The sequence below is a fragment of the Phascolarctos cinereus genome, unplaced genomic scaffold (genome assembly GCF_003287225.1).
Source record: "Phascolarctos cinereus isolate Bilbo 61053 unplaced genomic scaffold, phaCin_HiC Scaffold_726;HRSCAF=1367, whole genome shotgun sequence".
NCBI classification, from domain to species: Eukaryota; Metazoa; Chordata; class Mammalia; order Diprotodontia; family Phascolarctidae; genus Phascolarctos; species Phascolarctos cinereus.
The window spans coordinates 370,290,503-370,316,937 of record NW_027556098.1 but is presented as its reverse complement, the minus strand read 5'-3'; the positions used below and the strand labels follow the sequence as shown (position 1 = coordinate 370,316,937).

Here is a 26,435-nt window from a genome sequence, read left to right as displayed (position 1 = left end):
CTTCCTGAGAGCCTTGTATTGTGTCCCTGTGTTTGTGTGGGTTGCATTGTGTGTATGCTAGAGCAGTTTTTGTGTATGATTGTCATTGTGGGGAGGTGCATGTAAGGGCCTTTTTGGTGTGTCTCTGATGGCCATTAATCTGTATATATGTCGCACATCCAGGAATGCATGGAGGATCTACTTAGCTGATTGTGTGTGTGTTTGTATGTTTGTTTGGGGGGGGTAATCTAGGTGTGGTCTTTCACATACTGGAAAGAATCCTTGATTAAAGAATCCAAGTTGGGGAAGCTAGGTGGCATGGTAGATAGAGCATGGGCCCTGAAGTCAGGAGGACCTGAGTTCAAATCTGGGCTTAGACACATAACACTCGCTAGTGACTCTGGGCAAGTCATTTAACCCCAATTGCCACACACACACACACACAGACACATAGACACAGACACACACAAGAATCCAAGTCCTAGGTTTGTCACTTTGTGACCTTGGCAAAGTCACTTTTCTTTGGGCCTTGGCTTTCTCTGTGGGCCTTGGTTTCTTCTGTCAAATGGAAGAATTAGATTAGGTGATCCTGTGTGGATTTCTTTTTTATGCTAAGCTTCCTTCCAGTTCTAGTGTTCTATGGCTCTGTGGTCCTAAGTCCCTCTTCTGTTCCCCCATCATCTCCCAGCCCTCCAGAATGTTCTTTACAGCGCTGAATTCTCCAAGAGATACCAGGTGACTTCAGTTTCTGGATATTCTCACTGGGCATCTGGGGACCATGTGCCTAAAAATGGGCCACAGGGTAGGGGATAGGTGAGCTACCAATGAAGGAATAACCATGTGTGTGGGTTAGGACGATGGTAAACATCATCTCTGGGGTATAGTTTCCCAGGAAGGGCTTTGGGAGGAGGATCCTTTAGGATGTAAATGTATAGCAGGGGAGAAGTTAGGAGACCTTACCAGGTTAGTCCCTTGATCTGAATCACTCGGCGGTGGGTAGGTGAGGGGGGAAAGCACCATGGAATTAGTGATCATCTATCCAACCCCCTCATTTTACAGATGTGCAGAGCCTTACCTATGAATTAAATGGTGGTGACATTAGATGAGACATAATTATAATAATTATTATTTTTTGTAAGCAATTGGAGGTAAGTGACTTGCCCAGGGTCACATAGCTAGTGAGTGTTATGTGTCTGAGGCTGGATTTGAACTCAGGTCCTTCTGACTCTAGGGCTGGTCCTCTATCCATTGTCCCATCTAGCTGCCCCTAAGACATAATTCTTAGTTATCATCCCTATCTGAAATGTCCTTCTTTGCCAACCCATGCTTCTTCCTGTTTTTAAAATACCTCAGTTTCTCCAGGAAGCTTTCCTGGATTAATTTCATATTATCCTGATTACTCTTTGACTCCTTTACTTAATCATAGACCTAAATCATAGATCTAGAGCTGGTTGGGACCTCAGAGGGCACATTGTCCACTCCTCTCATTTTGTAGAGGAGAAGACTAAGTCTCAGAGAAACAGAATAATTTGGCCATGGCCCGCAGGTAGTAAGTGTCAGAGGTGACATTTGAGCTATGTAAGGCTGGTTGGAACAGATGGAGTCAGAACAGTAATGAGGCTACAAAGGGGTGTTTGTAGAGGCAGGAGGGAGGTGAATGGGCATGATTAGAACAGCAAATTGAGTCATTCTAGACTGAGACATTTTTATTTGATTCAGTAGACACTGGGCAGCTAGGTGGTGAAGTGGATGGAGTGCCTGGAGTCAGGAAGACTCTTCTTCCTAAGTTCAAATCCAGCCTCAGACATTTACCAGCTGTGTGATCCTGGGCAAGTCACTTAACTCTATTTGCCTCAGTTTCCTCATCTGTAAAATGAGCTGGAGAAGGAAACGGCAAGCCACTCCAGTATTTCTGCCAAGAAAACCCCAAATGGGGTCACAAAGAATCAAATAACAACCAAAGGTAGTAGAGAGTCACTGATGATTCTTGAGGATAATGAGATGAGTGCAGTAGAGGACAGATCTGGCAGGGTATTCAGGATGGCTTGGAACAGAGAAAGCCTGGAGACCAGTCCAGTAATCCAGGTGGTGACAGCCGTGGGAATGCAGAGGGAAGGTGAATCTGGGAGATTTTTCCAAGGAGGGCTCCACAGGACTTGAGGACTGATTAAATCTAGGGGATAAAGCAGAGGGAGGAGGCGAAGATGATTCTGAGGTTTCGAGAGGGAGAATGGAAAAATGGCGGTGTTATTGATGGTGTGCTAATGGGGAATGTGAGGAGAGAAGCTGGTTTAAAGGGAACCATAATACTAACTCTCATTTCTGTGACCCTTTACAATTTACAATGTGCTTTTCCCACAGCACTCCTTCGAGTTCGGTAGTTCAGGTCTCATTAGCCCTATTTTACAAGAGAGGTTTTTGGTAGGCGTTTTAAAGGCTAAGGGACCTGCAAAGTCACTCAGGTTTTCAGGCCTGAGATGGGATCGAAACCCAGGGCTTGGCATGCTGTCTCACACACTTTCTGCTAAATTTTTGTTGGGTAAAAAGCAGAAAGAGAGGCAGCTCTGGGGGAGGGACAGTGAATGGGAGACGAATTCAGGACCCAAGTAGGAAGTATTGGTGGGTCTCCGCCATGAGTATTGGGGCTCTGATGCCTAGCCTTCCTGGTATTTGAGGTATGAGGAAATGGGGGGTGTGTGTGTTGTGTTTGCTGTGGGTTTGGTTTGGGATACCAAGGTCATAGATGTAGAGACCATCAAGTTAAAACCCTGAATTTTACAAATAGGGAAACTGAGCCCCAGGGAAGCTAAATGACTTAATAATTTATAAGCTATAATTTATGTAGCGCTTTAAAATTTACAAAGTGCTTTACAAATGTAACCTCATTTTATCCTCACAATAACTCTGGGTGATAGGTGCTATTATTATCCCAGTTTTACAGATGAGAAAACTGGGTCTGTGAGGTTAAGTGACTTGCCTAGGGTCATACAGCCAGTAAGTGTCTAAGGCAGGATTTGACTATACAAATAGTGAGCATCAGAGATGGGATTCGGATTCAGGGCTTCCCAAGATCTGGTGGTTTTGTTTTTCTGATGCCAAGAGGAATGATGTGAGGTTTTTTTTTCTTTTGGATTCTCTACCACAGGGTTAGAGCAAACTGGGGAAAGAAAATGGATAGAAAATGGATTCTTTCAACTCTGCTGGTGTTAGCTATGCACCAAGTTCTCTTCTTTTCACCACTCGTAGGGAGGGGCCCAAGGTCTGCAGGGGATCCCCCCCCCCCCAAACTTGCTTGCTCAGGCTGTCAGAAGGACAAAGTTTTAGTCAAGGCCGTAAGAGAGGGGCAGTGTGGCGTAATGGACAGAGTGCTGAACTTGGAGAAGGAAGACTTAGATTCAGACCCCACCTCTAATGTCCTAAACCTGCCCAAGTCTCATGTCAGAAGCTAAACAAGTTTGGGCTTCATTTAGTCCTCGGGTGGGAGAATGCCTAGGGATCCTAGGGGGTAGTATAGGCTTGAGAGGCAGTTTGGTATAGTGAATAGAGCACTGGGCTAGGAGTGAGAAATACCTGGGTTCCAGTTATTACCTCTGTAACCCTAGGCAATTCACTTAATCTCTTTGTACCTCAGTTTCCTCATCTGTAAAATGGGAATAATAATAGCTCCTACTTCAGGTTGGTTGTGAGGTTTAAACAAGTGTTTGCAAACCGTTAAAGATTATATAAATGTAAACTCTTACTAGTAGAGCCCAAATGAGGATATTTTTGTGCCTGGGGAAGCTCTTCTGGACCCACTCTTGTTACAGGCTTGAAGATGGGACTAGGCAATCATGTGACTCTGCACCGACTGGGCCACTTTCCTACTTGGTTTGGCCACTCAGGCCCCCATGACCCTAACAGCGGGAGCTGGTGATCCCCAACGAGCTTTCCACCTGGCTGGCTTTGTCCCTACTTTTCTTCCCTCTCTGCTGGGGGTCCCCATGATGTGTTTGGATCGTAGAAAAGCTTTTCAGCACAATCATTCATCCCTCTGCTAACGAGATCAGACCTCCTCTGGATATAAATACCTGAACAATGTGCTCTCGTTCTCCCCCTCCCCCAGTAGTTTTCTCTCGGTGCCCTTGGAGAGTTACTGGGCTGGAAGACGGGGTGGGGACAGGCACAGAGAGTTGGGGAGGGGCATCGAGGTCAGAGGCCTGGGCTGGGAAGGAGGAGGGGGTGGACAGTGGGATTTTCTGTCTGTCTTGGCCTTCACCTTTGTTATCATACTGCACAGGCCTGGCTTGGTTCTTAATACTCCTCTGTCCTTTTGCATTTCACGTTTGCATCACTGGGTCTCTGGGTTAGGGTTAGGGCATCTTTTTATCGCTCTGGTCTCCTGTCCTGTCTGCTTCTGCTCTGTACGGCCCATGACTGCCCTAAACGGGGCCTTTGGCTCTAGGCTGAATCTTGATAGTATACAGAGATACTCCAGGACTGCAGAAGCATTCAGACCTGATGGGGGCAGGAGGGCCAGGGCAGGGAGAAAGGGGCAAAGTGGAGAGGGTATTGCATCTGGTGTCTTGGATAGGGGGAGCCTGGTGGACCTGGCTTCAAGACCCGAGTTTTGACACTTTTCAATTGTATGACTTGGATGAATGACCCAACCCTCCTGCCCCCAACTCAGTTTCCTCATCTGTAAAATGGGGGATAACTATGTTTGTGGAAGTTAAATTGCACTTTCTGCTTTACCAGATTGTTATAAGGAAAGTGCTTTGCAAACCTTAAAATATAGTAGAAATGTGAGATATTAAGTAGAATGTAAGCTTCCTGAGGGGAGGGATTGTTACTTTCTTTCTTTTTCTTTTTTTTTTTGTCTATGTTATATTCAAATGCCTAGCATAGTACCTAGCACAAAGTAGGGCCTTAAAAAATGCTCAATAATCTGACTTAATACAATGCTTGTTAATTAATTGATCATTACATAGACCTTCTGTGCTATCCTGCATCTCTGTTTCTTCCTTGGTGCCTAGATCCTGGGTTCTTAATCTTTTTCATGTTATGGACTCTTTGGGCAGTCTGTGTTAAGCCTATGGACCAAAGGCCAAAGGTGAAGCCTATGAACCCCTTCTCAGAATAATATTATTAAGTTCATGAAATAAAATCTGAAGGATTTTAAAGGAGACCAGTTACACTGAAGTACAGTTATTAAATTATTTTAAAAGTTTCCTGGACCCCAGTTTAAGAATTTCTGGCCTAGAGCATGGTAGGCTACTTAATGTTTGCAGAATTCAATTCTACAAGGATTTATTAAATATCTGTGATATACTAGGTAGCTGTGGATGCAAAGATAAAAAACTGGACCTGCTCCCTGCCCTCAGGGAATTCACATTCTACCAGACTGAATTTCACTGAACTATGCTGCCAGGACTTCTGCCCTTCGCTGTATCTCTGCCATAGTGGTGGGTCTACCTCATGTTGAATCTTTGTACGGAGTGAGGCCTTGTTAGTGCCTTGAGTCTCTTCACTGGGGGTTGAGGTGAGGTTCTCTTCTCACCTAGACTTTCCTAATGATGAGTATTCTAGCTTCAAATCTGTGGGTCTTTGGCTAGTTTATTCCTTGCAGCATCCTTATGCTTGGAAATTCTTCTCAGAGCTACTCGGCCTTCTGGGAAATGGAGCCCAGCTACCTGTAACCTCTGGGGTCAGCCTGTTTTTCTCTCTACCCCCTTCCCCACCCTGTTGGTGAGTGGGAGCCCTGGCTCTTGGCTATTCTCCAGGGTAGACATTCCTGCCAGGCTATATCCCCAGTGAGCCTGGGAGGGGGTGTCTAGGAAACTGGCAGCATGGCTGCCAGCCCTGTGGGTGAATTAATTGCTCATTAATTATTCAGGGCTTTGGCTGTTGCTCTCCTGACTTGTAGATGCTGGGCTTTCTGGGCCTGGGCCATGGAGGACACTGAGTCAGAACACTTTCCCCTTCAAGTCTGGTGTGAATGGGCGGGGCAGGTCGACTAGCTGGATTGGGTCGGCTCCTGCTCTGGGCTCAGGGTCAGGGAGGCTGGGTGAGGGCTCGAATCAGTGTGGGGGTTAGGGTTAGAGAAGCAGCCACTCTTTCTAATACATCTCAGCAGTGTCTATTGTGTTCCAGACTCTATGCTAGGCCCACCCTTGCTGAATAAAGGTTAGAGTCAGACTGTCCAGGGTTAGGGTGGGGATTGAGTTTAGGGCAGGGTCAGACAGAGGCCAGGCCCGGAACCAGGGCTGTGGTGGAAGAAGTTTGGTTTCTCTTGGGATGTCATTGGGAGCTTGAAAGTTCCATTTAAAAACCAAATGAGAAAGGCTTCTGACAAAGAAAATCTTACACAAGGGAACAGGAGAACACTGTTTGCCTAAGGGTCTCCAGGAAAACAGTGTGGTGTCTACTGCAGCAGCAGCTGGCACAGGCCCCAGTCTCATTGCCAGGCCCCAAGGAGAGCCCCCTTTGCCAGGTTCTGCCCCTCTTCCCCCTCCAGCCCCCTGCACCCACTCTCGATCCAGTAGTGAGAGTAGCCAGCTCACAGCTCCTCTTGGTGCCAGATCCATGATAGTCCTTCCTGGTGCATGAACACGCCCCTTTATTTCTTCATTTGGCAAACATTGATTAATCTTCTGCTATATTCGGGACCCTCTCATAAGACAGGGAAACAAAGATATATATGACAGAGGCTCTGCCTTCAAGTGTATTGAAGTCTAATGGGGAAAGACAGGCACACAAGGAACCGTGATCTGAGGAGAGTAAGATGGGCTGGGAGAAATTTGAGGAGGGAGTGATCACTTTCATCTTGAGAGGATGGGTGAAGTGTGTGTGTGTGTGTGGTAGAACTGTAACTAGCCTGGGCTGGGTGACATTTTGCCACAAATTTATTGTTGCTTTTGAGTCTTTGAGTCATGTCTGACTCTTCATGACCCCTATGAGCCATGGCATACCAATACTGTCCATGGGGTTTTCTTGGCCAAGACACTAGAGTATTTGCCATTTCCTTACCCAGTGGATTAAAGCAAATAGAGGTTAAGTGACTTGCCCAGGGTCATGTAGTTAGTCGGTATCTGAGGCTGGATTTGAACTCAGATCTTCCTGACTCCATGCCTGTGGCTCTATCCACCGAGTCACCCAGCCGCCTCCTTTGACAGTTACCCTCTTCCCAAAAGCTCTAACTGGGAATTCTGGCACCTAGGGCACATTCAATTGGGGATGAAGAGGGAACCATAACTCGGGGAATCTGGACCCTGCCTTACCTTGCCCCCTCTAGAGGAAGGTAGGCCCCACAAATATTAGTGTCTAAATAATGTTGGTGATGATAGATAACATTTATATAATACCTACTATATGCCAGGCACTATGCTAAGCGCGTTACAATTATTATCTTATTTGATCCTCACAACACCGGGGAGATAGGTGTTATTTTTGTTGGTGTTGTCATTTCAGTTGTGTCTAACTCTTTGTGACTCCTATTTGGGGTTTTCTTGGCAAAGATACTGGACTGGTTTGTTTTCTTCTCTAGCTCATTTTACACATGGGGAAACTGAGTCAAACAGGGTTAAGTGACTTGCACAGGGTTACACACTAGGAAATGTCTGAGGCTGGATTTGAACTCGAGAAGATATATTTGAACTCAGGAAAATGAGTCTTCCTGACTTCAGGCCCAGAACTCTATCCACTGTACCACCTAGCTGCTATATGTAAGCATATAGTAGGTGTTTAATCCATATTTGTTGATTGATTGGAGAACTCAGGTTTTCTTGATTCCAAGCTTAGTACCCTATTATTATTATTATTATTAAGTATTATTAGCATCTCCCTTTTACAGATGAGGAAACTGAGGCAAACAGGTTAAATGACTCATCAGGGTCACACTGCTAGCAAATATTTGAGGCCATATTTGAGCTCAGGTCCTCCAGATTCTGGATCTAATATCTGTCTGTTCCCCTTCCCAGGGAATGTGCTTATTCCACCCTAATCTAGTGTGGAGATTGCTGGCCTGATCAACCTGGGGGTGGGTGGAGGCAGCCTTGGGAGAGGGTGAGAGAATTGGTTCCAAGGGGTGGAAGTCTTGAAAAGAAGGACACTCCCCTCCCCCTCCCCCACCATTTTGCCCTGGGGGTGGGGCAGAGTCCAGATACTCTGAGTTATGGTTCCCCACTCATCCCCAATTGAATGTGCCCTAGGTGCCAGAATTTCTAGTTAGAACTTTTTTTGGGAGGGGTAATTGTCAGAGAAACTCTGGCCCTGAAGTCAGGACGACCTAAGTTCAAATCTGACCTGAGACACTTACTAGCTGCATGACCCTGGGTAAGTCACTTCACCCTGTTTGCCTCAGTTTCCTCCTCTGTAAACTGAACTGGAGAAGGAAATGGCAAACCACTCCAGTATCTTTGCCAAGAAAACCTCAAAATGGGGTCATGGAGAGTCAGACATGACTGAAACAACTCAACGACACAACGACAATTGTCAGAGAAGAATTGCCTCATGGAGGAGGCAGCCCCTGAGTTTGGGCCCTGAAGTAAGGAGGGACTCTAACTGATATGAGATGAAATGTCAAGACAAGCAAAAGGCTGGGAATTGGAGAGGGGGAAATGAGACTTATGTGATGCATGGAGAGCGGCCCAGTGTGGCTGGAATGCAGAAACCTGAAAGCCGTGGTTTGAGAGAAGACTAGAAATGGAGGATGGGACCACATGGTCTTGAGTGCCAGGCAGAGGAAGTTATATCTTATTCAGGAGGCTTTTGAAAAAAAGGAAGGAAGTGATTCTAGTGGTACCTTAAAAGAGAGAGTGTGGTGTAGTAAAAAGAACATCAGCTCTAGGGGCAGCTAGGTGGCACAGTGGATAGAGCACCGGCCCTGAAGTCAGGAGGACCTGAGTTCAAATAGGGCCTCAGACCAAACACTTGACACTTATTAGCTGTGTGACCCTGGGCAAGTCACTTAACCCCAATTGCCTAAAAAAACCAAAACAAATAAACAAAAGAATATCAGCTCTGGAGCCAGAGGAGCTGGATTCAAATCTAGCCTTGGCTGTTTACTTGCCTTCATGATCTTGGCCAAATCACTTTTAAAAAATTATTTTTCCCCCTAACCTACAAGCATTTATTTTCTCTCCTTTCCCGTTAAAATCAAAGCAAACCCTTGTAACCAAAATGTGTGCTCAAGCAAAATAATTTCCCACATTATTGGTGTTTTAACCTCAGTTTCCTCATCTGCCAAATGAGGGGATTGGGCTAGATGACCTCAGAGCCCTTACAGTTCCAGATCTAGGGTCCCATGATTACTCAGGTAGCAGTTGAAAGTATTTGTTGAAGAGGAAATAGTTTGGAGGCAGGGAGACTTTTAAGAGACTTGGTGTGGTAATCTAAGTAAGATGACATGAGGCCTGAAGGTAGGATGGTTTCAGTGAATTTGCGAAAAAGATGGGAAGGGAGCATTGATGGGGCCTGGGGTTGATTACACATCCCTGCCCTCCATGTGCTCTGTGGTCCAGCCACACTGGGTGACTCACCGTCCCATACATTTAAACCTTCCGTCTCTTGTCTCATGTCCTTCATAGTGACTGGCCTCTCAGGACCAGAGTGCCCTCCTTCCCCACCTCTGCCTCTTGGAAACCCAGATTTCCCTTAAGCACCACCTTCTACTGGAAGCCTTTCTTGTTCTCAGTTGTTTGTGCCTCAACTTACCTTGTGTTCATTTTCCATTTAATCTCTTCTTCTTCTTCTTCTTGTTCTTGTTCTTCTTGTTCTTGTTCTTGTTCTTGTTCTTCTTCTTCTTCTTCTTCTTCTTCTTCTCCTTCTTCTTCTTCTTCTCCTTCTTCTTCTTCTTCTCCTCCTCCTCCTTCTCCTCCTTCTCCTTCTCCTTCTCCTTCTCCTTCTCCTTCTTCTCCTTCTCCTTCTCCTTCTCCTTCTCCTTCTCCTTCTCCTTCTCCTTCTCCTTCTGCTTCTCCTTCTCCTTCTCCTTCTCCTTCTCTTCTTCTTCTTCTTCTTCTTCTTCTTCTTCTTCTTCTTCTTCTTCTTTTTCTTTCTTCTTCTTCTTCTTCTCAGGATTAAGTGACTCGATCAGGGTCACACAGCTAGTAAGTATCTGAGGCCAGATTTAAATTCAGGTCCTTCTGACTCTAGGGCCAGTGCCATAGACACTGCACTGCCTAGTTGCCTCCCTTTTCCATTTAACGTGTACATTCTTACATATGTATTTATAGTCTCCCTGGTTAGAATGTAAGCTCTTGGAGGCCAGGGATTATTTTGCTTTTCTCTATCTTAATAAAATGCTTTTTCATTCATTCATTTCACTTATTTATTCATTTCATTCATTCATTCATGCTGACAGACATATGCACACACATCATCAGACACTCTCACCACTACATTCAGACATAAACAGTCATCGAAGATAGAGGCTCATGCATGAAGACAGTTCTAATGAGCAGACACACCTATCCACACATCCTTAGGTACATAACTGAATTCAGCAGATACTTATTGAGGGCCCACTTTGTTCAAAGCACTTCATATATTAAACAAGTGAGACATAACACATATTTAGAGACTTATGCATATATGCATTCCTACTCACACATACAGGATCAACTGGGGAAACACCTTCCCATCCCCAAACACCTGCTCCCTAAAGGGTTGGCTTATTCCTCCCACCCCCCAACCAGCTGGATGGGGATATGCTTTCCCCCTCAAGTTATGGAATAGTATGATGGTTGCTCAGGTAACAGGGGCTGCCAGATATAGGAGATTAGCTGAGGAATGTGGCTGGACAAGTCTGAGCTTGGAATGGGGGAATACTGGGGGAAATGAAATAGCTAGGTGGTCTGTGGAGCCAGAGCCTCCAGGGAAAAGGGATGAGCAGACATCCTGGTGTCTGAGAGTGCTCCCTTTTGAGAAAAGTCTTCCTCCTGTTTAGTTCAGCTCAGGCCATGTTTCTGAGACCCTTGAAGGGAGGATTCTTCACTTAGACCTGGAAAGGACCTTAAAGGTCATCTGGTCCCACCCTGTCATTCTACAGATTCATTCATTCATCCATTCAAGAAGGTACTGATGCCAGGAAGGCAAGCGAAGCAGTTCTTGTCTCCAAGAAGCTTATATTCTGTTGTGTGGGAGAGGGAAACAGTAGCATATGCACAGATAAGCCTACATCATGTAAAAACAAAATGATTTCTGGTAGGAGGGATGCTTGCAGCTGAGGGATTCTATTAGGCAAAGGTGAGGGGTGATGCTACTGGGGAGGAGTGCATTGCAGGCAGGCGTGAAGGTAGGAGATGTAATTAGACAGGTAGAATGATGGCTAGACAGATATACATAGGTAAAGTGTAGATAGATGGATGGATAGATAGACGGATAGATAGATAAAACATTCATTTAAGTGTTTATTATGTGCTAGGCACAGTGCCGAATACTGGAGATAGAAATACAAGTAGGCAAAGGGAGTCCCTTCCCTCAAGGAGATTGAAGCAGCTAAATAGCACAGTGTATAGAGGGCTGGGCCTGGAGTCAGGAAGACCTGAGTTCAAATCAAGCATTGAATCCTTACTAGCTGTGTGACCCTGAGAAAGTCATTTAGCTATTATTTGCCTCAGTTTCCTCACCTATAAAATGGGGATGATAGCAATATCTGCTGCTACCTTGCAGGGTTGTTGTGAGGACCAAATGAGATAATTATAAAGAGCTTAGCACAGTGCCTGCCATGTAGTAGGCACTATATAAATGTGTATTACTGCCCTTACCGTCTAATATGGGGCAGTCAGAAAGAGGTGTGGGAAGTCCTGGGGCAGGCATGATGTGGAGGTGGCTGGGAAGTGTGATGGAGGCAAAATAAGGGGAAAACTCCCCAGTCAGAACTCAGGGTGGTTCCAGGGGTGGATTCTAAGGTTCGGCTAGGAGGAGGTGGTGGAGGAGGTAGATGGTGAAATTGTCCAGGGAGTGTTTCCATATGGGGTTAAACAAGTTGGCTATTTTGGCTGAAGGATAGAGTCTAGAAAGGGAGAGTGACATGCCATAATCCTGGAAAGCTAGATGAGTTGGGGCAGCTATGTGGCACAGCGGATAGAGCACTGGCCCTGAAGTCAGGAGGACCTGAGTTCAAATGTGGCCTCAGACACATAACACTTAGTAGCTGTGTGACTCTGGGCAAGTCACTTAACCTCCATTGCCTTGCCAAAAAAAAAAAATTAGATGAGTTACATACATTGGGAAGGACTTTTAATACCAAACAGAGAGGTTTCTATTTTATCCTAGAGCCAAGTGGGAGCCATTGAAGCTTCTTTGAGAAAGGCAGCAATGGGAAGAAGCCTGTGAGGCCCAGAGGGGTTAAGTTGATCCCTGGGTTATACAGCCAGTAAGTGGCTGAGCTCTGTTTGAATCCAGATTCTCTTGGGATGTTCCTTTGGAAGGGGATGTGAGTGTGTGCATGAAGGGGCAGAGGAAAGCATGCCGGTTTGGGAATCAGAGGATGCTAGTTAGGATTCTGGCTTTGTTGTCTATTACCTGTATAATCTTGGGAATTATGTAATCTCTTTGGACCTCATTTTCCTCATCTATAAACTGAGGGAGTTTGACTGGATGACCCATGAGGTCCCTTTTAATGCTGCTGCTGCTGCTGGTGTGTGGGTGAATTACTCTGTGTGAATGAGCCCTTGTTACCTGTGGGAGAATGTGATGTGTATTTTCAGTATATGGAGTTGGGAGGTTTTGGTTCCTCGGTCCCAAGACTCACCCACCTTCTGTGGCTATACTTCCCCCCATTAGGCAACAATACCTTCTAGGCCATGGCCCTCTCTCTCTTGAGGTTTGTCAGATGGGAAACCCTTCCAGGTAATACTGTGAGAGTGGAAATTCCTTTGTATGGGGTATCCTCCATAATCTTCATTCTTAACCAACCTATGACCCCCGACTGTCTCCAATTCTTTGTCCTGGGAAAGATGAGAGAGCCACAATAGGTCTACAAAATCTTTCCTTCCCTTGCCCTCTCATCACATAGAATGTCTGGTATTGTTGCTTGTACAGTTATTCCTTTCACATCTCTCCAGGCTTAGGGGCGTGGTGTCCCCCCTTCCCCTGAGATCTGGAAAATTCACATAAAAGTTTTTGGCTCTCCCTTTGTACCAAAGAAGAAGTCTGAATTACTCTGCTATTAAAAGATAAAATATGTTGATATTATACAATATTATACATATATTTTATGTATTACTGAGTTTCTAAACTTCTTCTGTGTCATCTGTGACTTCCACAAAACTCCTCCAAAATTCCCATTTAATTTCTTATGCCAACCTGTTACAGATCTTTATTTTTGTTTGGCTAGGTAATGGGGTTAAGTGACTTGTCCGGGGTCACACAGCTAGTAGGTGTCAAGTGTCTGAGGCCAGATTTGAACTCAGGTCCTTTTTACTCTGGGGCCTGTGCTCTATCTACTGCGCCACCCACCTGCCTCTGACCTGTGATATATCAGAACCACAGTGGGGAAAAGTCATGATGTGGGAAGGATAACAATTTTCTGTAGGTAAATCATCTCTTCTATAGAACAGCAAAGCTCCTTGAGGACAGTCATCAAGGTTTACATCTCCCTCAGCACTGAGCACATAGTAGGAGATCAATAAATATTGATTGACTGACCTAGGGTCGTTAGGATGCCCCTGCAGGGCCCAGGACTCCTGTGGGATTTGGGGAACCAAAGGAAGGCTGCAACAGGCTGCTTTTGCCATATTGGATGGAATTGGAACTGAAGACTGAACTTAACTGATCCATTTCTGGGGAGCAGGGCTAAAGTCTTCTGCTCTCTTAAAAGGAAAGGAACCCCATGGTGGGAGCATCCTCTCTTCTGTCCTGGTGGAGAAAGGACCACAATCTCTGCTAATTTCCTGTGGCTTGCCTAGACTCAAATAGAAGAGTTTAATTTCACTTGGGGCTTGCCTGTTACTCTAGGAACTGGAAGTAAGCCCCAGGAGTCCAGGCTCCCAGCTTCCTGTTTGGTCTCAGATCTACAGGTCCTAGGGCAGACCCTCACCTCATGGTGAGATACGTGACCATGGTAAGAGGAAGATCACAGAATCTTGGTGCTATCAAGAGATCTTAGAGCCCATCCAGTTCTGCCCTGACATTTTACAACAGAGGAAACTGAGGCTGAGAGAGAAGCAGTGACTCAACTAAGGTTAGAGGCATCAAGCCCATCCATGTCTTTTGGTGTCATACTCAGTCCTTTTTTTAGTGTACCATATTGCCTCCCTGCCTGCTAAGAGTCCTTTCTTCCTTGATTCCTATATGAAGAGCCTCTCATGGGGAGGGGAAGCATTTTTTCCTTGGGAACCCTGAGGTCAGAATCCATCCTGTGGGACCTTCCTGGAGTTGAGGTTTGGGACCAGAGGCTCCTTAAATGTGCCAGGGGTCACTCTGGTCAGTCTGGGTCAGTAATTAATGTCATCAGTCTGGGTTTGGGAGAGTCAGTCTCATTTAGGGCAGGGGTATGCATATCCATTATGGGATGGGGGTTACCCTCATCAGCTTGTATGAGAGGGCTGGTCTGATCAGCCAGGTTTGATCAGTCCTGTTGGTGAACCTGTGTGCATGATTGGCCTGGATCAGAGGTCAGTCTGGTGATGCTGGGATGGGGAGTGGTCAGTCAGGTTTGCTAGGGCCAGGGTCAGTCTGGCTGCATCCTAATACTGGGTGAGGATGGGCAGGGAAAGATGAGGGAAGCACAATGTTTCCTAGAACGGCTTTAGAATAACTGTGGATGGCATGTGTTGAAGCTGCTGCCCTGTAAACAACAGGGGAAGGAGTCACAGCCACAAGTCTGGGGGACTGAGTCTCTTTACTTGGCAGTCCCTCTCTTTCATGGAGGGATAGGGCCTGTGCCACTTGAGGTCTGTGGATCCCAGGAGGTGGTCTGAACTCCCTGCCCCCAAAGGCCCTCAGTTTCCCTGGCCTGCCCTCTCAGCACTGTCAGTGTTAAAGCTTCTACTCCACATTCAGGCCGGGCTGCTGACTCCAGCATTTCTTACAGAGATAGAAATCAGAAAACAACTCCCAAAGAGCCATTGGTCCACATTGTCCAGGATTCCTCTCACCATAAGACATTGTCATCAGCAGAATGGAAGGCATTGTGTGAGGCCTCTGTCTCCCTCAGGGCATTTCATATATTAGGTACTCCATAAAGACTTGGTTGGTTATCCTTCTGCTTTCTCTGCCCTTATCTTAGCATGTTCCCCTCAATCCTCTGCCCCTGCCTCCCTTGTCTAGGCAGTGGTAATTATGCCGTGAACTTCAGGGCACCCAGAAGTATAAAACATGGAGCCCATCCTCCAATAGTTTATAGTCTACTTGGGCATTCAGTTCAGTTCTATTCAACACAATACTTATTAAGCACCTGCTACGTGCAGGTACCGTCCTAGGTTCTGGAGATGTAAAGATAAAAATAAAATGGTCCTGCACCAGAGAAGGTTAACGCCGTACAATATGTGCACAGATAGGTATATCCCTATATTGAGATTCGAAGAGGGAGAGGAAAGGAGAGGAGGGACTATATTCCAGATTGGGGAGCCCATCTGTGCACAAACAGAAAGGTGGAAGACCGAATGCTGTGCTCCTGGGACATCTGGCAAGCTAGTTTGACTGGAATAGAGAATATGTAAAAGGTAGTAATAGGAAATGAGACTGGAAAGTTGAGCGGAGAAGCTTGCTGGCTTTTGGCTTTAAGAAGATTTTATAGAGGGGAACTAGGTGGCACAGTGGATATAGATCACAGACCCTGGAGTCATGAGGACCTGAGTTCAAATCCAGCCTCAGACACTTATTAGCTGTGTGACAAGTCACTTAACGTTGCTTTAAAAAAAAGTTGCTGCAAGTCAGGAGGCCCAATGTTGAGTCTCAGCTCAGCCAGTAACTCGATATAGGACCTTGGGCAAATCACTCTCTCTTTTCAGTCCAAATTTCCTCATCTGCAAAGTGGGAGAAGGGGGAGGGGTTGGGTAATTCGATTTAATTCAATAAACATTTCTTAAGCTTTATACCTACTACATAGACACTGGGCTACAAAAAGAAAAGTGAAACAATGTCCCCCTTGAAAAAGATTACATTCTACCGAGGATATAATATGTATAAAGATTAGAAACTGGATATCTAACATTTAAAGTAACAAAGTGATTTAAATAGATTGAATACTAAGCAGGGTGAGCATCATAAGTGGGCTCATGGAGGAGGTGCATCTGAGTTGTGCTTTCAGGGGGAAAACCTAGGGTTCTAAGAGGAAGAGGTGCAAAGCAGTGGAGGTGGGAGGCAGAACGTAATATACAGAACCAGCTAGCAGTCCAGTTTAATTGGAATGGAGAATTCACAAAAGAGAGAATTATGAAATAAGACTAGTAAAAGGTGGGGAAGGGAGGAATGCCAGGGATGGAGTTATGGTAAATAACACTTTGAAAGGGCTGTGATTTCATTGATTAGGGGATCCTTCTGCTGAGTAAATCCCAACTTTTCTACACTTTAGTAGATGGTTCTACAGATCGATAAAATGATAACTTTTAGGGCTGGAAAACACTTCAAAGGCCATCTGGTCTAACTTCCTCATTTTTTTTAACAGATGAGGAAACTGGGTCCCACAGAGGGTTAAGTATGTTGTCAATGTTTGTATAGGTAATAACCAGCAGAACCAGGGGTTAAACATAGGTCCTTTGCCTCCAAATTCTGTGATCTTTCTATTACATCAATAATAAATCTACAGGTTGTGGTATCTAAAAAGAAAAAATCATCACTTAGTGGCCAAGCTTATGGTGATGAATCTTTCCACCCTTAGCTGTGTTGATCCTCTGATGAAAGACACATTGTCCACCGCCAGCCAACCCATGCCCAATAATTTTTAGCTTTGTAGAACCTGTCAGAGCTTGTGTTTTGCTGACATAGCCTTTAATAAGTGAGAGTCACCTCCACACTCCCATAAGACATCAGGAGAACTTTAGCAGAGGTTTAGGAAAAGATTCTTGATCAAATCAAGGACTGGATTGTGTAGTACACATTATACATGTTGTAGGACTTCAAAGGAGGGAGAGATCAGTGAATTCTGGAGAATATAATAATAATAATAATTATAGCTAATATTTATGTAGAACTTACGTGCCAGGCACTGTGTTGAATGGTTTGGAATTATTATCTCATTTGATTCTCACAACAACCCTGGGAGGTGGTCAATCAATCAGTCAACATTTATTAAGCGCTCACTATGTGCCATGGGCAGCTAGGTAGTGCAGTGTATAGAGCACCTGGCCTGGAGTCAGGAAGACTCTTTTTCCTGAGTTCAAATCTGGCCTCAGACACTTACTAGCTGTGTGACCCTAAGCAAGTCACTTAACCCTGTTCATCTCCATTCCTCATCTGTAAAATGAGCAAGAGAAAGAAATGGCAAGTGACTGCAGTAGCTTTGCCAAGAAAACCCTAAATGGGGTCATGAAGAGTCAGACACAACTGACTGACAACAACATGTGTTAGGCATTATGCTAAGTGCTGGGGATACAAAAAGAGGCAAAAGACAGTCCCTGCCTTCAAGGAGTCTACAGTCTAATGGTAGAGACAGGATGCAAATAAATACATACAAAGCAAGCTATATAAAGGGCAAATAGGAAATAATTAACAGAGGGAAGGGACTTGAATTAAGAGGGCTTGGGGAAGGTAATATGAGATTTGAAGGAAATAAGAGATTTCAGTTGGGACTTGAAGGAAGGTAGGGAGGTCAGTAGGTAGAACAGAGGAAGGAGAGCATTGCAGGCATGGGGGACAGCCAGAAAGAATGCCTGGAGCTGAGAGATGACTCCATCTTGTTCATGGAACAGCCAGGAGGCCAGCGTCACTGAATCAAAAAGTACACGTAAGAGGACTGGAAAGGTAGGAAGGGACTAGGCTGTAAAGGGCTTTGAATGCCATATAGACCATTTTGTATTTGATTCTGGAGGCAGTAGGGAGTCATTGGAGTTTACTGAGAGTAGGGGAGCGACATGATAAGGCCTATAATTTTGAGGTGATGAGGGCCTGCACCAGAATGGTGGCAGTGTCAGAGAAGAGAAGGAGGAGTTATAGAGAAATGTTGTAGAGGTGAAATTGGCTTTGGCAACAGCTTGGATATGGGGGTGTGTGTGAGATAGTAAGGAGTCCAGGATGACCCCTAGGTTGTGAGCCCGAGGGACTGAGAGGATGGTGTTGCCCTTTATAGTAACAGGGCAGGTAGGAGGTGGGGCTGGGGTGACTGGGGAGGAGAGTTTAGGGAGAAAGATAATGAGTTCATTTTGGCCATATTGAGCTTAAGATGTCTACCGAACATCCAATTCGAGATGTCTGAAAGGCAGTCGGAAATGCAAAATTGGAAGTCAGTAGAGAGGTTGGGGCAGTATAGGTAGATCTGAGAATCACTAGTATAGAGGTAAGTGCTATTATTATCCCCATTTTACAGATGAGGAAACTGAGGCAAACAGAGGTGAAGTGACTTGCCCAGGGTCATACAGCTAGTCAGTGTTGGAGGCTGGATTTAAACTTAGATCCATGGCCGATGTTCTGTGTGCCACCAGATGCCTGGAGAAGTCAGTGAAGGGTCCTTGGAATAGGTTGGAATTGCATGGGGCAGCGACTGTCTTCTCATTTTGCTGGGACCTGCCTCATGATATGATTCCCTTCCTCTAATTTTTGCTTCTCCATTAGCCACTTGGGGGTAGGTATGACTTGTGTTTTAGTCCTTTGTATCCCCAACACTTAGCACAATGCCCGATGCATAGTAAGCGCTTAATAAATATTTATTGAGTGCCTGTCTGCCTGTGGGCCTCCCAGCTTCCATTTTTAGAAGTCTGTGAAGATGATTAAAAATAAAGCAGAGACTCCTACTAGGAAGAATTCAGAAAATGAGATCAATTTCCATGTGGTAAAATTTTTATTTAATGAGTTCTCTTACCCCCCTTTCTACTTCTTTTTTGAAAGAGAGGATTTCCACTAAGAGTGGTTGGGGCCTGCCTGTAATCCCTGACACCAGGGAGATTGAGGCAGGCAGATCTTTTGAGCTTGTAAGTTCAGAACTGCAGTAAGCTAAGCAGATCAAATTTTCAGTAAGTTTGACATTTAAATAGTGAGACCTAGGAACAGAGGACCCAAGGATTCCTAAAGAGAGGCAAAAGGAGCAGGTGAAGATTCCCATACTCGGTAGGGTAGGACCTGGTCTTGCACTTCCAGTCTGGGTGAAATGGGGAGACCCAGTCTTTTTTTTTTTTTAAAGTGAGGAATTTCACTGCCTGTGTGGCATGGTGGAGGTCATGAAGTCCAGAAAACAAATAATCCTTGGTTTAGTAGGAAGACGGCAATACTTGGAGTTAGGAGACTTGAGTTTGAATCCTGGTTCTGACACCAGCTATGTAACTATAGGCAAATCATTAACTTTTCTAAACCTCAGTTTTCTCATCTGTAAATTGGGGCTAGCTTAATAATACTTGCGCTATCTACCACATAAGGTTTTTATGAGGAAATCATTTTTAAAAAAACTTAATTCCCATTTTCATGGGGCTTTATTTTTACCATAATAGTGCTTAACACAATGCCTGGCACATAGAAGGCACTTAATAAAGGCTAAGTGATTGATTACTGGAATATTGATGACTTAAAACATATATAATGATGTACTCTTGGTCAGGGATGGAGTACAGCTAATGAGGGGCTGCTTCCTGAATTCAAATCTGTCCTCAGACACTTACTAGCTCTGTAACCCTGGGTTAAGTTACTTATCCCTAGGGGCAGCTAGGTGACCCAGTGGATAGGGTACTGGCCCTGAAGTCAGTTCAAATCTGGCCTCAGACCAAAACACTTGACACTTACTAGCTCTGTGACCCTAGGCAAGTCAGTTAACCCCAATCGCCTAAAAAAAGAAAAAAAGATACCCATCTTTAGGGGGCAGCTAGATGGCACAGTAAATAGAGCTCTGGCCTTGGAGTCAGGAGGACCTGAGTTCAAATCCAGCCTCACACACTTAACACTTAGTAGCTGTGTGACCCTGGGCAAGTCACTTAACCCCAATTGCCTAGCCAAAAAAAAAAAGTAAGTTACTTATCCCTGCTTGCCTCAGTTTCCTCATCTGTAAAATGAGCTGGAGAAAGAAATGGCAAACCACTCTAGTATCTCTGTCAAGGAAACTCCAAATGTGGTCATGAAGAGTCAGACATGATTGAAAAATGGCTGATGAGAAACACAGTTTAGAATGAGAGCTCCTTAAGGCATTATATTTTTGACTTTCTTTGTATCCTCATCATTTAGTACAGTGCCGGCACATAGGAAGTGCTTAATAAATGCTCATTGATTAATTCATTGAAAGAACTAGTGGATGTGATTACTGAGTTATTTTCAAGTCAACTCTGTGATTTGTACAAGAATATAATATTTTTAAAAACTTAAATTATTTTTTCAATAAACAAAAATGGATTTTTTTCTCCATTCCATTCCCCTTCCCAGCAGTAATATTTGAAAGACTGCAAGGAACTAAAGAGGTATTACAAAACTGGAGAAGGCAAAAGTGTCCTCATTTTCAGAAAAAGGAAGAGAATGTAGTCTACAAACTATTGACCAGTGAATTTGATTCTTGGTAAAATTCTAGAGTCTATTATTAAAGGAATGGTTAGTGAATTTGTAGAAACGAAAGTGGTAATCACAAAGAATGACCTCTCTCTCCAACACAAACACACACACACACGCACGTATATACACTATGTATGTGTATATATGTATATGCAATATAGACTTTTAGCAAAGGATTTGATGAAATCTTTCATGATATTTTTGTGGGAAATGGATAAAATTGAGTTAGATGTTTATACAGTTTTGCATTTTCAGAATTGGTTGATTGGCTACATGCAAACAGTAGGCATTAATGGTTTGATGTCAACTTGGAGGGAGATCTCTGGTGGAGCATTTCAAGGTCCTTGGTACTCAGCTGTTTAACATTTTCATTAGTGATTTGGATTGTGGGATAAATGGTATGCTTATCAAATTTAAAGATGATGAGAATTAGGAAAGTATAATTAAGACACTGGATAACAGTCAGGATCCAAAAAAGAGCCTAACAGTCAAGAACCTGGCCTGAATCTGTGATGGCATTGATATGTGTACTTTCCTCCAATCATGCAGATCATAAACCACTTAGCACTTTCACCTTCTTCTCAGGTTCTTGGAGATCTTGACGTTACGTGGATACCAGTAGAATATGTGGGCTTTTCCCCATTGATTATGCCTTATTCATGCAATGGGGTTGGTCTACTCTCTTTTCATATGATACATCTTTCTGATGATATTCTGTATATCAATTCACCTGAGCAGTACTTCAATGATTGTGTTGCCCTCTACTGGTACCTTTCCATTGCCATATGGATGATCTCCAAGGCTAAATTTTCAGAGACTGATCCATGACTCATTGACAGATAGCATCAATAGAAGAATACTGATAGGCTTTGTTTCCAGAAAGACCTTGGGGGTCTTTAAAAGCATGGCACAATTTCACAAGGTAAATCTAGCCTCGTCTCCTCTTCCTAGCCAACTTAGGAACCACCTCATTGTCCATCTGCAGTGTCTAAGATTTATGTGAAGATGGACCAACTCTATGGAATGTCCATCTGACAACACATCAATAGTCTGGATTATCAGTATTCCTCATCCACTTGGTTTACACAGTGTGGATTGTAAGGTAAAACTCTTTTCAGTGATAATAGGCCTTATTAGGAAACTCTGAAACTCTGAAGCTCTGGGGCTTGATGTAATCAGTACAGTGTCATCTCTAAATAGCAGTATCTGGGACATCCTCCATGACAGTGCCAGATGCCTTTGATGAGCATATGTTTCACTGGTTTGGGCCTCTCCCTCCCCTTTTCATCTGATTTTATTGGTGTAGAGAACTCCTGGTGAAGAAATTACCTCTACCAATGCAGGCTGGCACCTTGTTCTGCAACATAGAGACTAATGCCTGAAGCAACTTTATGCCATGTTTGATATTCATAATCAGGGTGTCATTGCATGAAGTTATTTCTATTGTTAGATCTTTGAAGGAATCTTGCATGATTTTGACTTGTGCATGGAAGATATCTTGTTATAGGAGAGTTTTTAAGGTAGTCTTTGTGCTGCCAAATACAATTCTTTTACGTGGTCAATGAACAGGAGCATCTTGTACTATTTGTACCTTTTAGTCACTTGGGTGATTACAAGGATTTGCTCTGCTGTTGAATAACATTTGTAAAAACCTTCCTGTTCCTTCTTCTTATCTTCAAGACATAGCCTCAATGTGCATGTAGATTATTTGTACGATATTCTCATACAGATTTTTTATAGCTGGGAAACCAGGCATGTAGGTTAGTAGTTATCAGTGTTGTCTCAGTTGACTTTTTTTTTTTTTGGTTGGCGTAAGGTCTATGATTTTTCCTCCCTTCAGTGTCATTTTCACTGCCTTGTGCAGAGCACTGGGGACTGTGATGTTAGAATACAAAGGTGGTAGCTCCACTGTCATTGATAGAGAAAAAGAGTTTGATATAGACATTTTTTATAGATCTTAGCCTTTCTTTGATCTGTTCATTGTCCTCCATCCAGTTTCATACTTAAATGTCCTCAGTATGATCTATGTTAGTTGGGCCCCTCTGACCTTTCTGTAAATGTGTTTTTCCTTCTACTGCTTTTCACTATTTAATGCAGCGAGACTGATTATAATCCTTTCTATCCTTTTCTTTTTTGGCTAGGCAATGGGGTTAAATGATTTGCCCAGGGTCATACAGCAAGTAAGTGTTATATGTCTGAGGTCACATTTGAACTCAGGTCCTCCTAAATCCAGGGCCGGTGCTCTATCCACTGCGCCACCTAGCTGGCCTATACTTTTCTTTTTTAAATAAGATTTTAAAAAAGGAGTTTTCATTCTAAAATAGTGTCATCCTTGCCTGTCATATCTCATGCTTAGCAAGGTGATCAAGTGTCTTTCTGGATGAGGGTTTTTGAGGCTCTTCTGGTCTCCATATTGTGATGAATAATTTTCTTAGGAAATGGCAGTAATCTGTGTCCATGTCTGTTAATCCATTTCCCATTTTGGGGGATTGACAGCTTGGTTAACTAGAACAGGTTGATGTTGCTTCAGTTGTGTTCAATAGCTTCTCATTTTTACACTTCCTTCTAATTGGTACAAGTCATTGATCTGGCTTTATATAGACAACTGATTCAGAAATGACCTCCATATTGGTAACCAATCATTTCATGTATATTAATATCAGAAAAAAATCTTATTTCCTATTACTCCTCTTCCTATACTCTCCATTCTAGTCAAATTGCCCAGTTATCTATTTCCCATAATGAAATCTCCCACCTCTGTGCATTTGCATAGGTGATACCCCATGCTTGGAATGTACTTTCTTCTCACCTCCACCTTGTAAAATTCCTAGCTTTCTTTCTTTTTTTGTCATATTATAGGTGCCACCTTTTGCATGAGGTCTTTCCCAATTCCCCTAGCAATTAGTATGTCTGTTTTTTCGGTGGTAATACATTTCTTTTTCTTTTTTCTTTTTTTAAATTAAACTTAATTTTTTCCCTCCCCCCACCCCAAGATGGCATGCATTCTGAATACCCCTTCTCCTAATCTGCCTTCCCTTCCATCTCTGCCCCCCCTTCTCTTATCCCTTTCCCCTTCAACTTTCCTGTAAGACAGGATAGATTTCTATAAAAATATGGAATGATTCATGGATTTGCGTATCATCCTTACGCAGGGGCCATGCTAATCTTCTTTGTATCATTTCAATTTTCACATATGTGCTGCCGAAGCAAGCACTAGTATGTCTTTCTTTATGAAATTACGTTGTATGACTTTATTTTGCATTTACTTATTTCTATACTTTTTTGTTTGTTTTTGAAGGCAATTGGGGTTAAGTGACTTGCCCAGGGTCAAGTGTTTGGTCTGAGGTCGGATTTGAACTCAGGTCCTCCTGACCTCAGGGCTGGTGCTTTATCCACTGCACCACCTAGCTGCCCCATATTTCTATACCTTTTAATCTTGCTTTAATCTTGAGGGCAAGGATAGTTTTATTCTTTTGTCTTTGTATCCTTAGCATCTAGAACAGGGGTGGGGAACCTACAGCCTCGAGGCTACATGTCGCCTTCTAGGTCCTTGGGTGCAGCCTTTTGACTGAGTCCAAGTTTTATAGAACAAATCCTTTTATTAAGGGGATTTGGTCTGTGAAGTTTGGATTCAGTCAAAGGGCTGCACTTGAGGACCTAGAGGGCCACATGTGGCCTTGAGGCCACAGGTTCCCACCCCTGATCTAGAACAATGCCTAGCACTCCTAGGTTCTCAACAAATGTTTCTTAAATGAATAAATGAGATTTGCTGGAGAGATTTCTTGCAGGTTTTGGCTGGACGGACTCTGAGGTCCCTCTGAGGTCCCTCCCAACTCCAAGATAGCATGATTCAGTGCTATTGTGCTAAAATACATAAGTGATGCAAACATTTTGATGCTTCCCTCCTAGAGTTCTGTAAATAGCCTCAAACATGCAGATTTTATATCTCTAGTTATGTGTGTGGTATGTGTTGAGTGTGTGTGCGCGTGTCCACATCAGATTATACACTGTGGGTGGATTGGCTTCTGAATTAGGAAACACAAGATGTTCTGTGGTTTTAGTCCAGGGGTGGGGACTCCAACACAGCAGCCCTGATCCTATCCCCAGCCTTTTCTTTAACCTCCCCTCCCTCAATGCCCTCTTCCCCAATCGGCCTCTCACGTGATTTTCTAAAAGTAGAGGTTAAGTTTGGTTTCTATAGATCTCTTTGGTGGGAGGTGATGTAGGAACTACCTTGGAGTAATCTAGAAATTTGTCCCACTAATAAGCTGGAGGGTGACCCCAGGATGGATTTGAGATAAATTAACTTTCCTGTTCCCACAGCTGGCTGCTCTTTTGACGAGGATGGAGATCCAGTGGCACCATGTGAATATAGTCAGGCCCAGTATGACGATTTCCAGTGGGAGCGAGTGCGCAATGATGCTGGCCCCCGCTTCCCACCAGACCTGCCTCATGGTGAGCCTTTTTCTTCTTTTCTTTAAAAAAATGCTTCATTGATGCCTGATGTCTTTATATCATAGTTATATCTCACCTCCACCTCCGGAATCAGCCTTTTTTTTTTGTGACAAAGAAAAACAATGAAGCAAAAACATGTTATACAAAAACCTTGTCTAACAATGTCTACAGTGTCTCTCCTAGTTGTCTTTCATCTCTCTGTCATGGGAGAGGATATATTCTTTGTTGTCTCTTCCCTAGGATCTTTACTGTTTTTTCTGTTATTCACAGTATGATTCCTTTTGGTGCATTCCTCATTCACGTTGGTGTCATTGTGTAAATTGTTCTCATGATTCTGCTTATTTTCTTTGTACTAGTTCATACAAGTCTTTTTATGTTTCTCAGAATTTTATTACATTCTTGTGCCACCATTGGTTCAGTCCAATCAATGGACAACCGCTTTGTTTCCAGTTCTTTGCTCTGTTAGGAATATTTTGGCATATATGGGAACTTTTTTCTTTCTTTGACTTTCATGAGCTTTGTATCTGGGGGGGTTGCTTGGTTAAAGAGCTAGGTAGTTTAGTCACTTTTCTCACATTCAAAATTGAAATCCAAAGTAGTTGGATTATTTCCCAGCATTGAGGTGAGCCATTTTCTGCTCTTCCCTCTTCCCTCTTCCCTGCCCTATAGAGAGCTTTCTCTTACTGTCTCCCAACACTGAACCTTTCCTGAACCTCTTCCTTTCTCATCTAACATAGAAGTTAGATGCAACTATTACTGAGACTCATAAAGGCTCAGGGTATCTGCCCCTGTAACATAACCATGCAGTTGGGTAGTATCAAGTTTATTGCTAGGACAGCCTGACTTCCTCCTCAGGAAACTGCATTCCTCACTCTCACATTCATTGCCTTATCATCTCTTACCCTGGCTAATCTAGGCACAATTCTATTTTAGGTCTAGTCTAAAGTTTCCTCCAAGAGGGACAAAATAAAAGAGGTGCTCAATGTACAAATTTGAATCCAGTACAGTAGAGAGGATTTGTTCCTATTTAAAGAAAGCCGTGATAAGCAAAGGAGAATCTTAGCATGCATTACTGAATGATCAGAATAGAACTTTGTAGCTTGCTTGTTACTGCTAGTACACTTAGCTGGGAGTCAACATTCAGGCCCCATTTGGACATAAATAGGTTTTCCAAGACTACTGATTAGCCATGTTACATTGTCTGATGCCGACCCCTTTTTTGGGGCCATCTCACTCCTTCTGCTGCTTAGGCATTTGTCTTGGTGGTGGTCAAGCTTCCCAGTGCGAGTACTTACCCCTTTGCTGCTCCAGGGGGATGCTGCTTCTGTCTCCTTACCAGTGGTAGATGTTGCCACTATGACTAAAAGACTTCTGGGCCTTTTGAGTTTTCACAAGCCCCT

General features: G+C 43.8%; 1 protein-coding gene and 1 non-coding gene across 3 annotated transcripts in view; one reads left to right on the top strand and one right to left on the bottom strand.

The window, feature by feature from the left end:
- Positions 1-26,435, top strand: part of PTPRU (protein tyrosine phosphatase receptor type U) — a 105,097-nt gene that overhangs the window by 4,570 nt on the left and 74,092 nt on the right. For both annotated transcript variants that reach the window (XM_020983356.2, XM_078145518.1), the window contains exon 2: positions 24,904-25,035. In XM_020983356.2, the coding sequence (XP_020839015.2) occupies positions 24,904-25,035 (132 nt within the window). The remainder of the gene's footprint in view (positions 1-24,903; positions 25,036-26,435) is intronic.
- On the bottom strand, positions 23,688-23,794 carry LOC144454581 (U6 spliceosomal RNA). Its single transcript, XR_013483102.1, has one exon. It is a non-coding gene; the product is annotated as a U6 spliceosomal RNA (small nuclear RNA).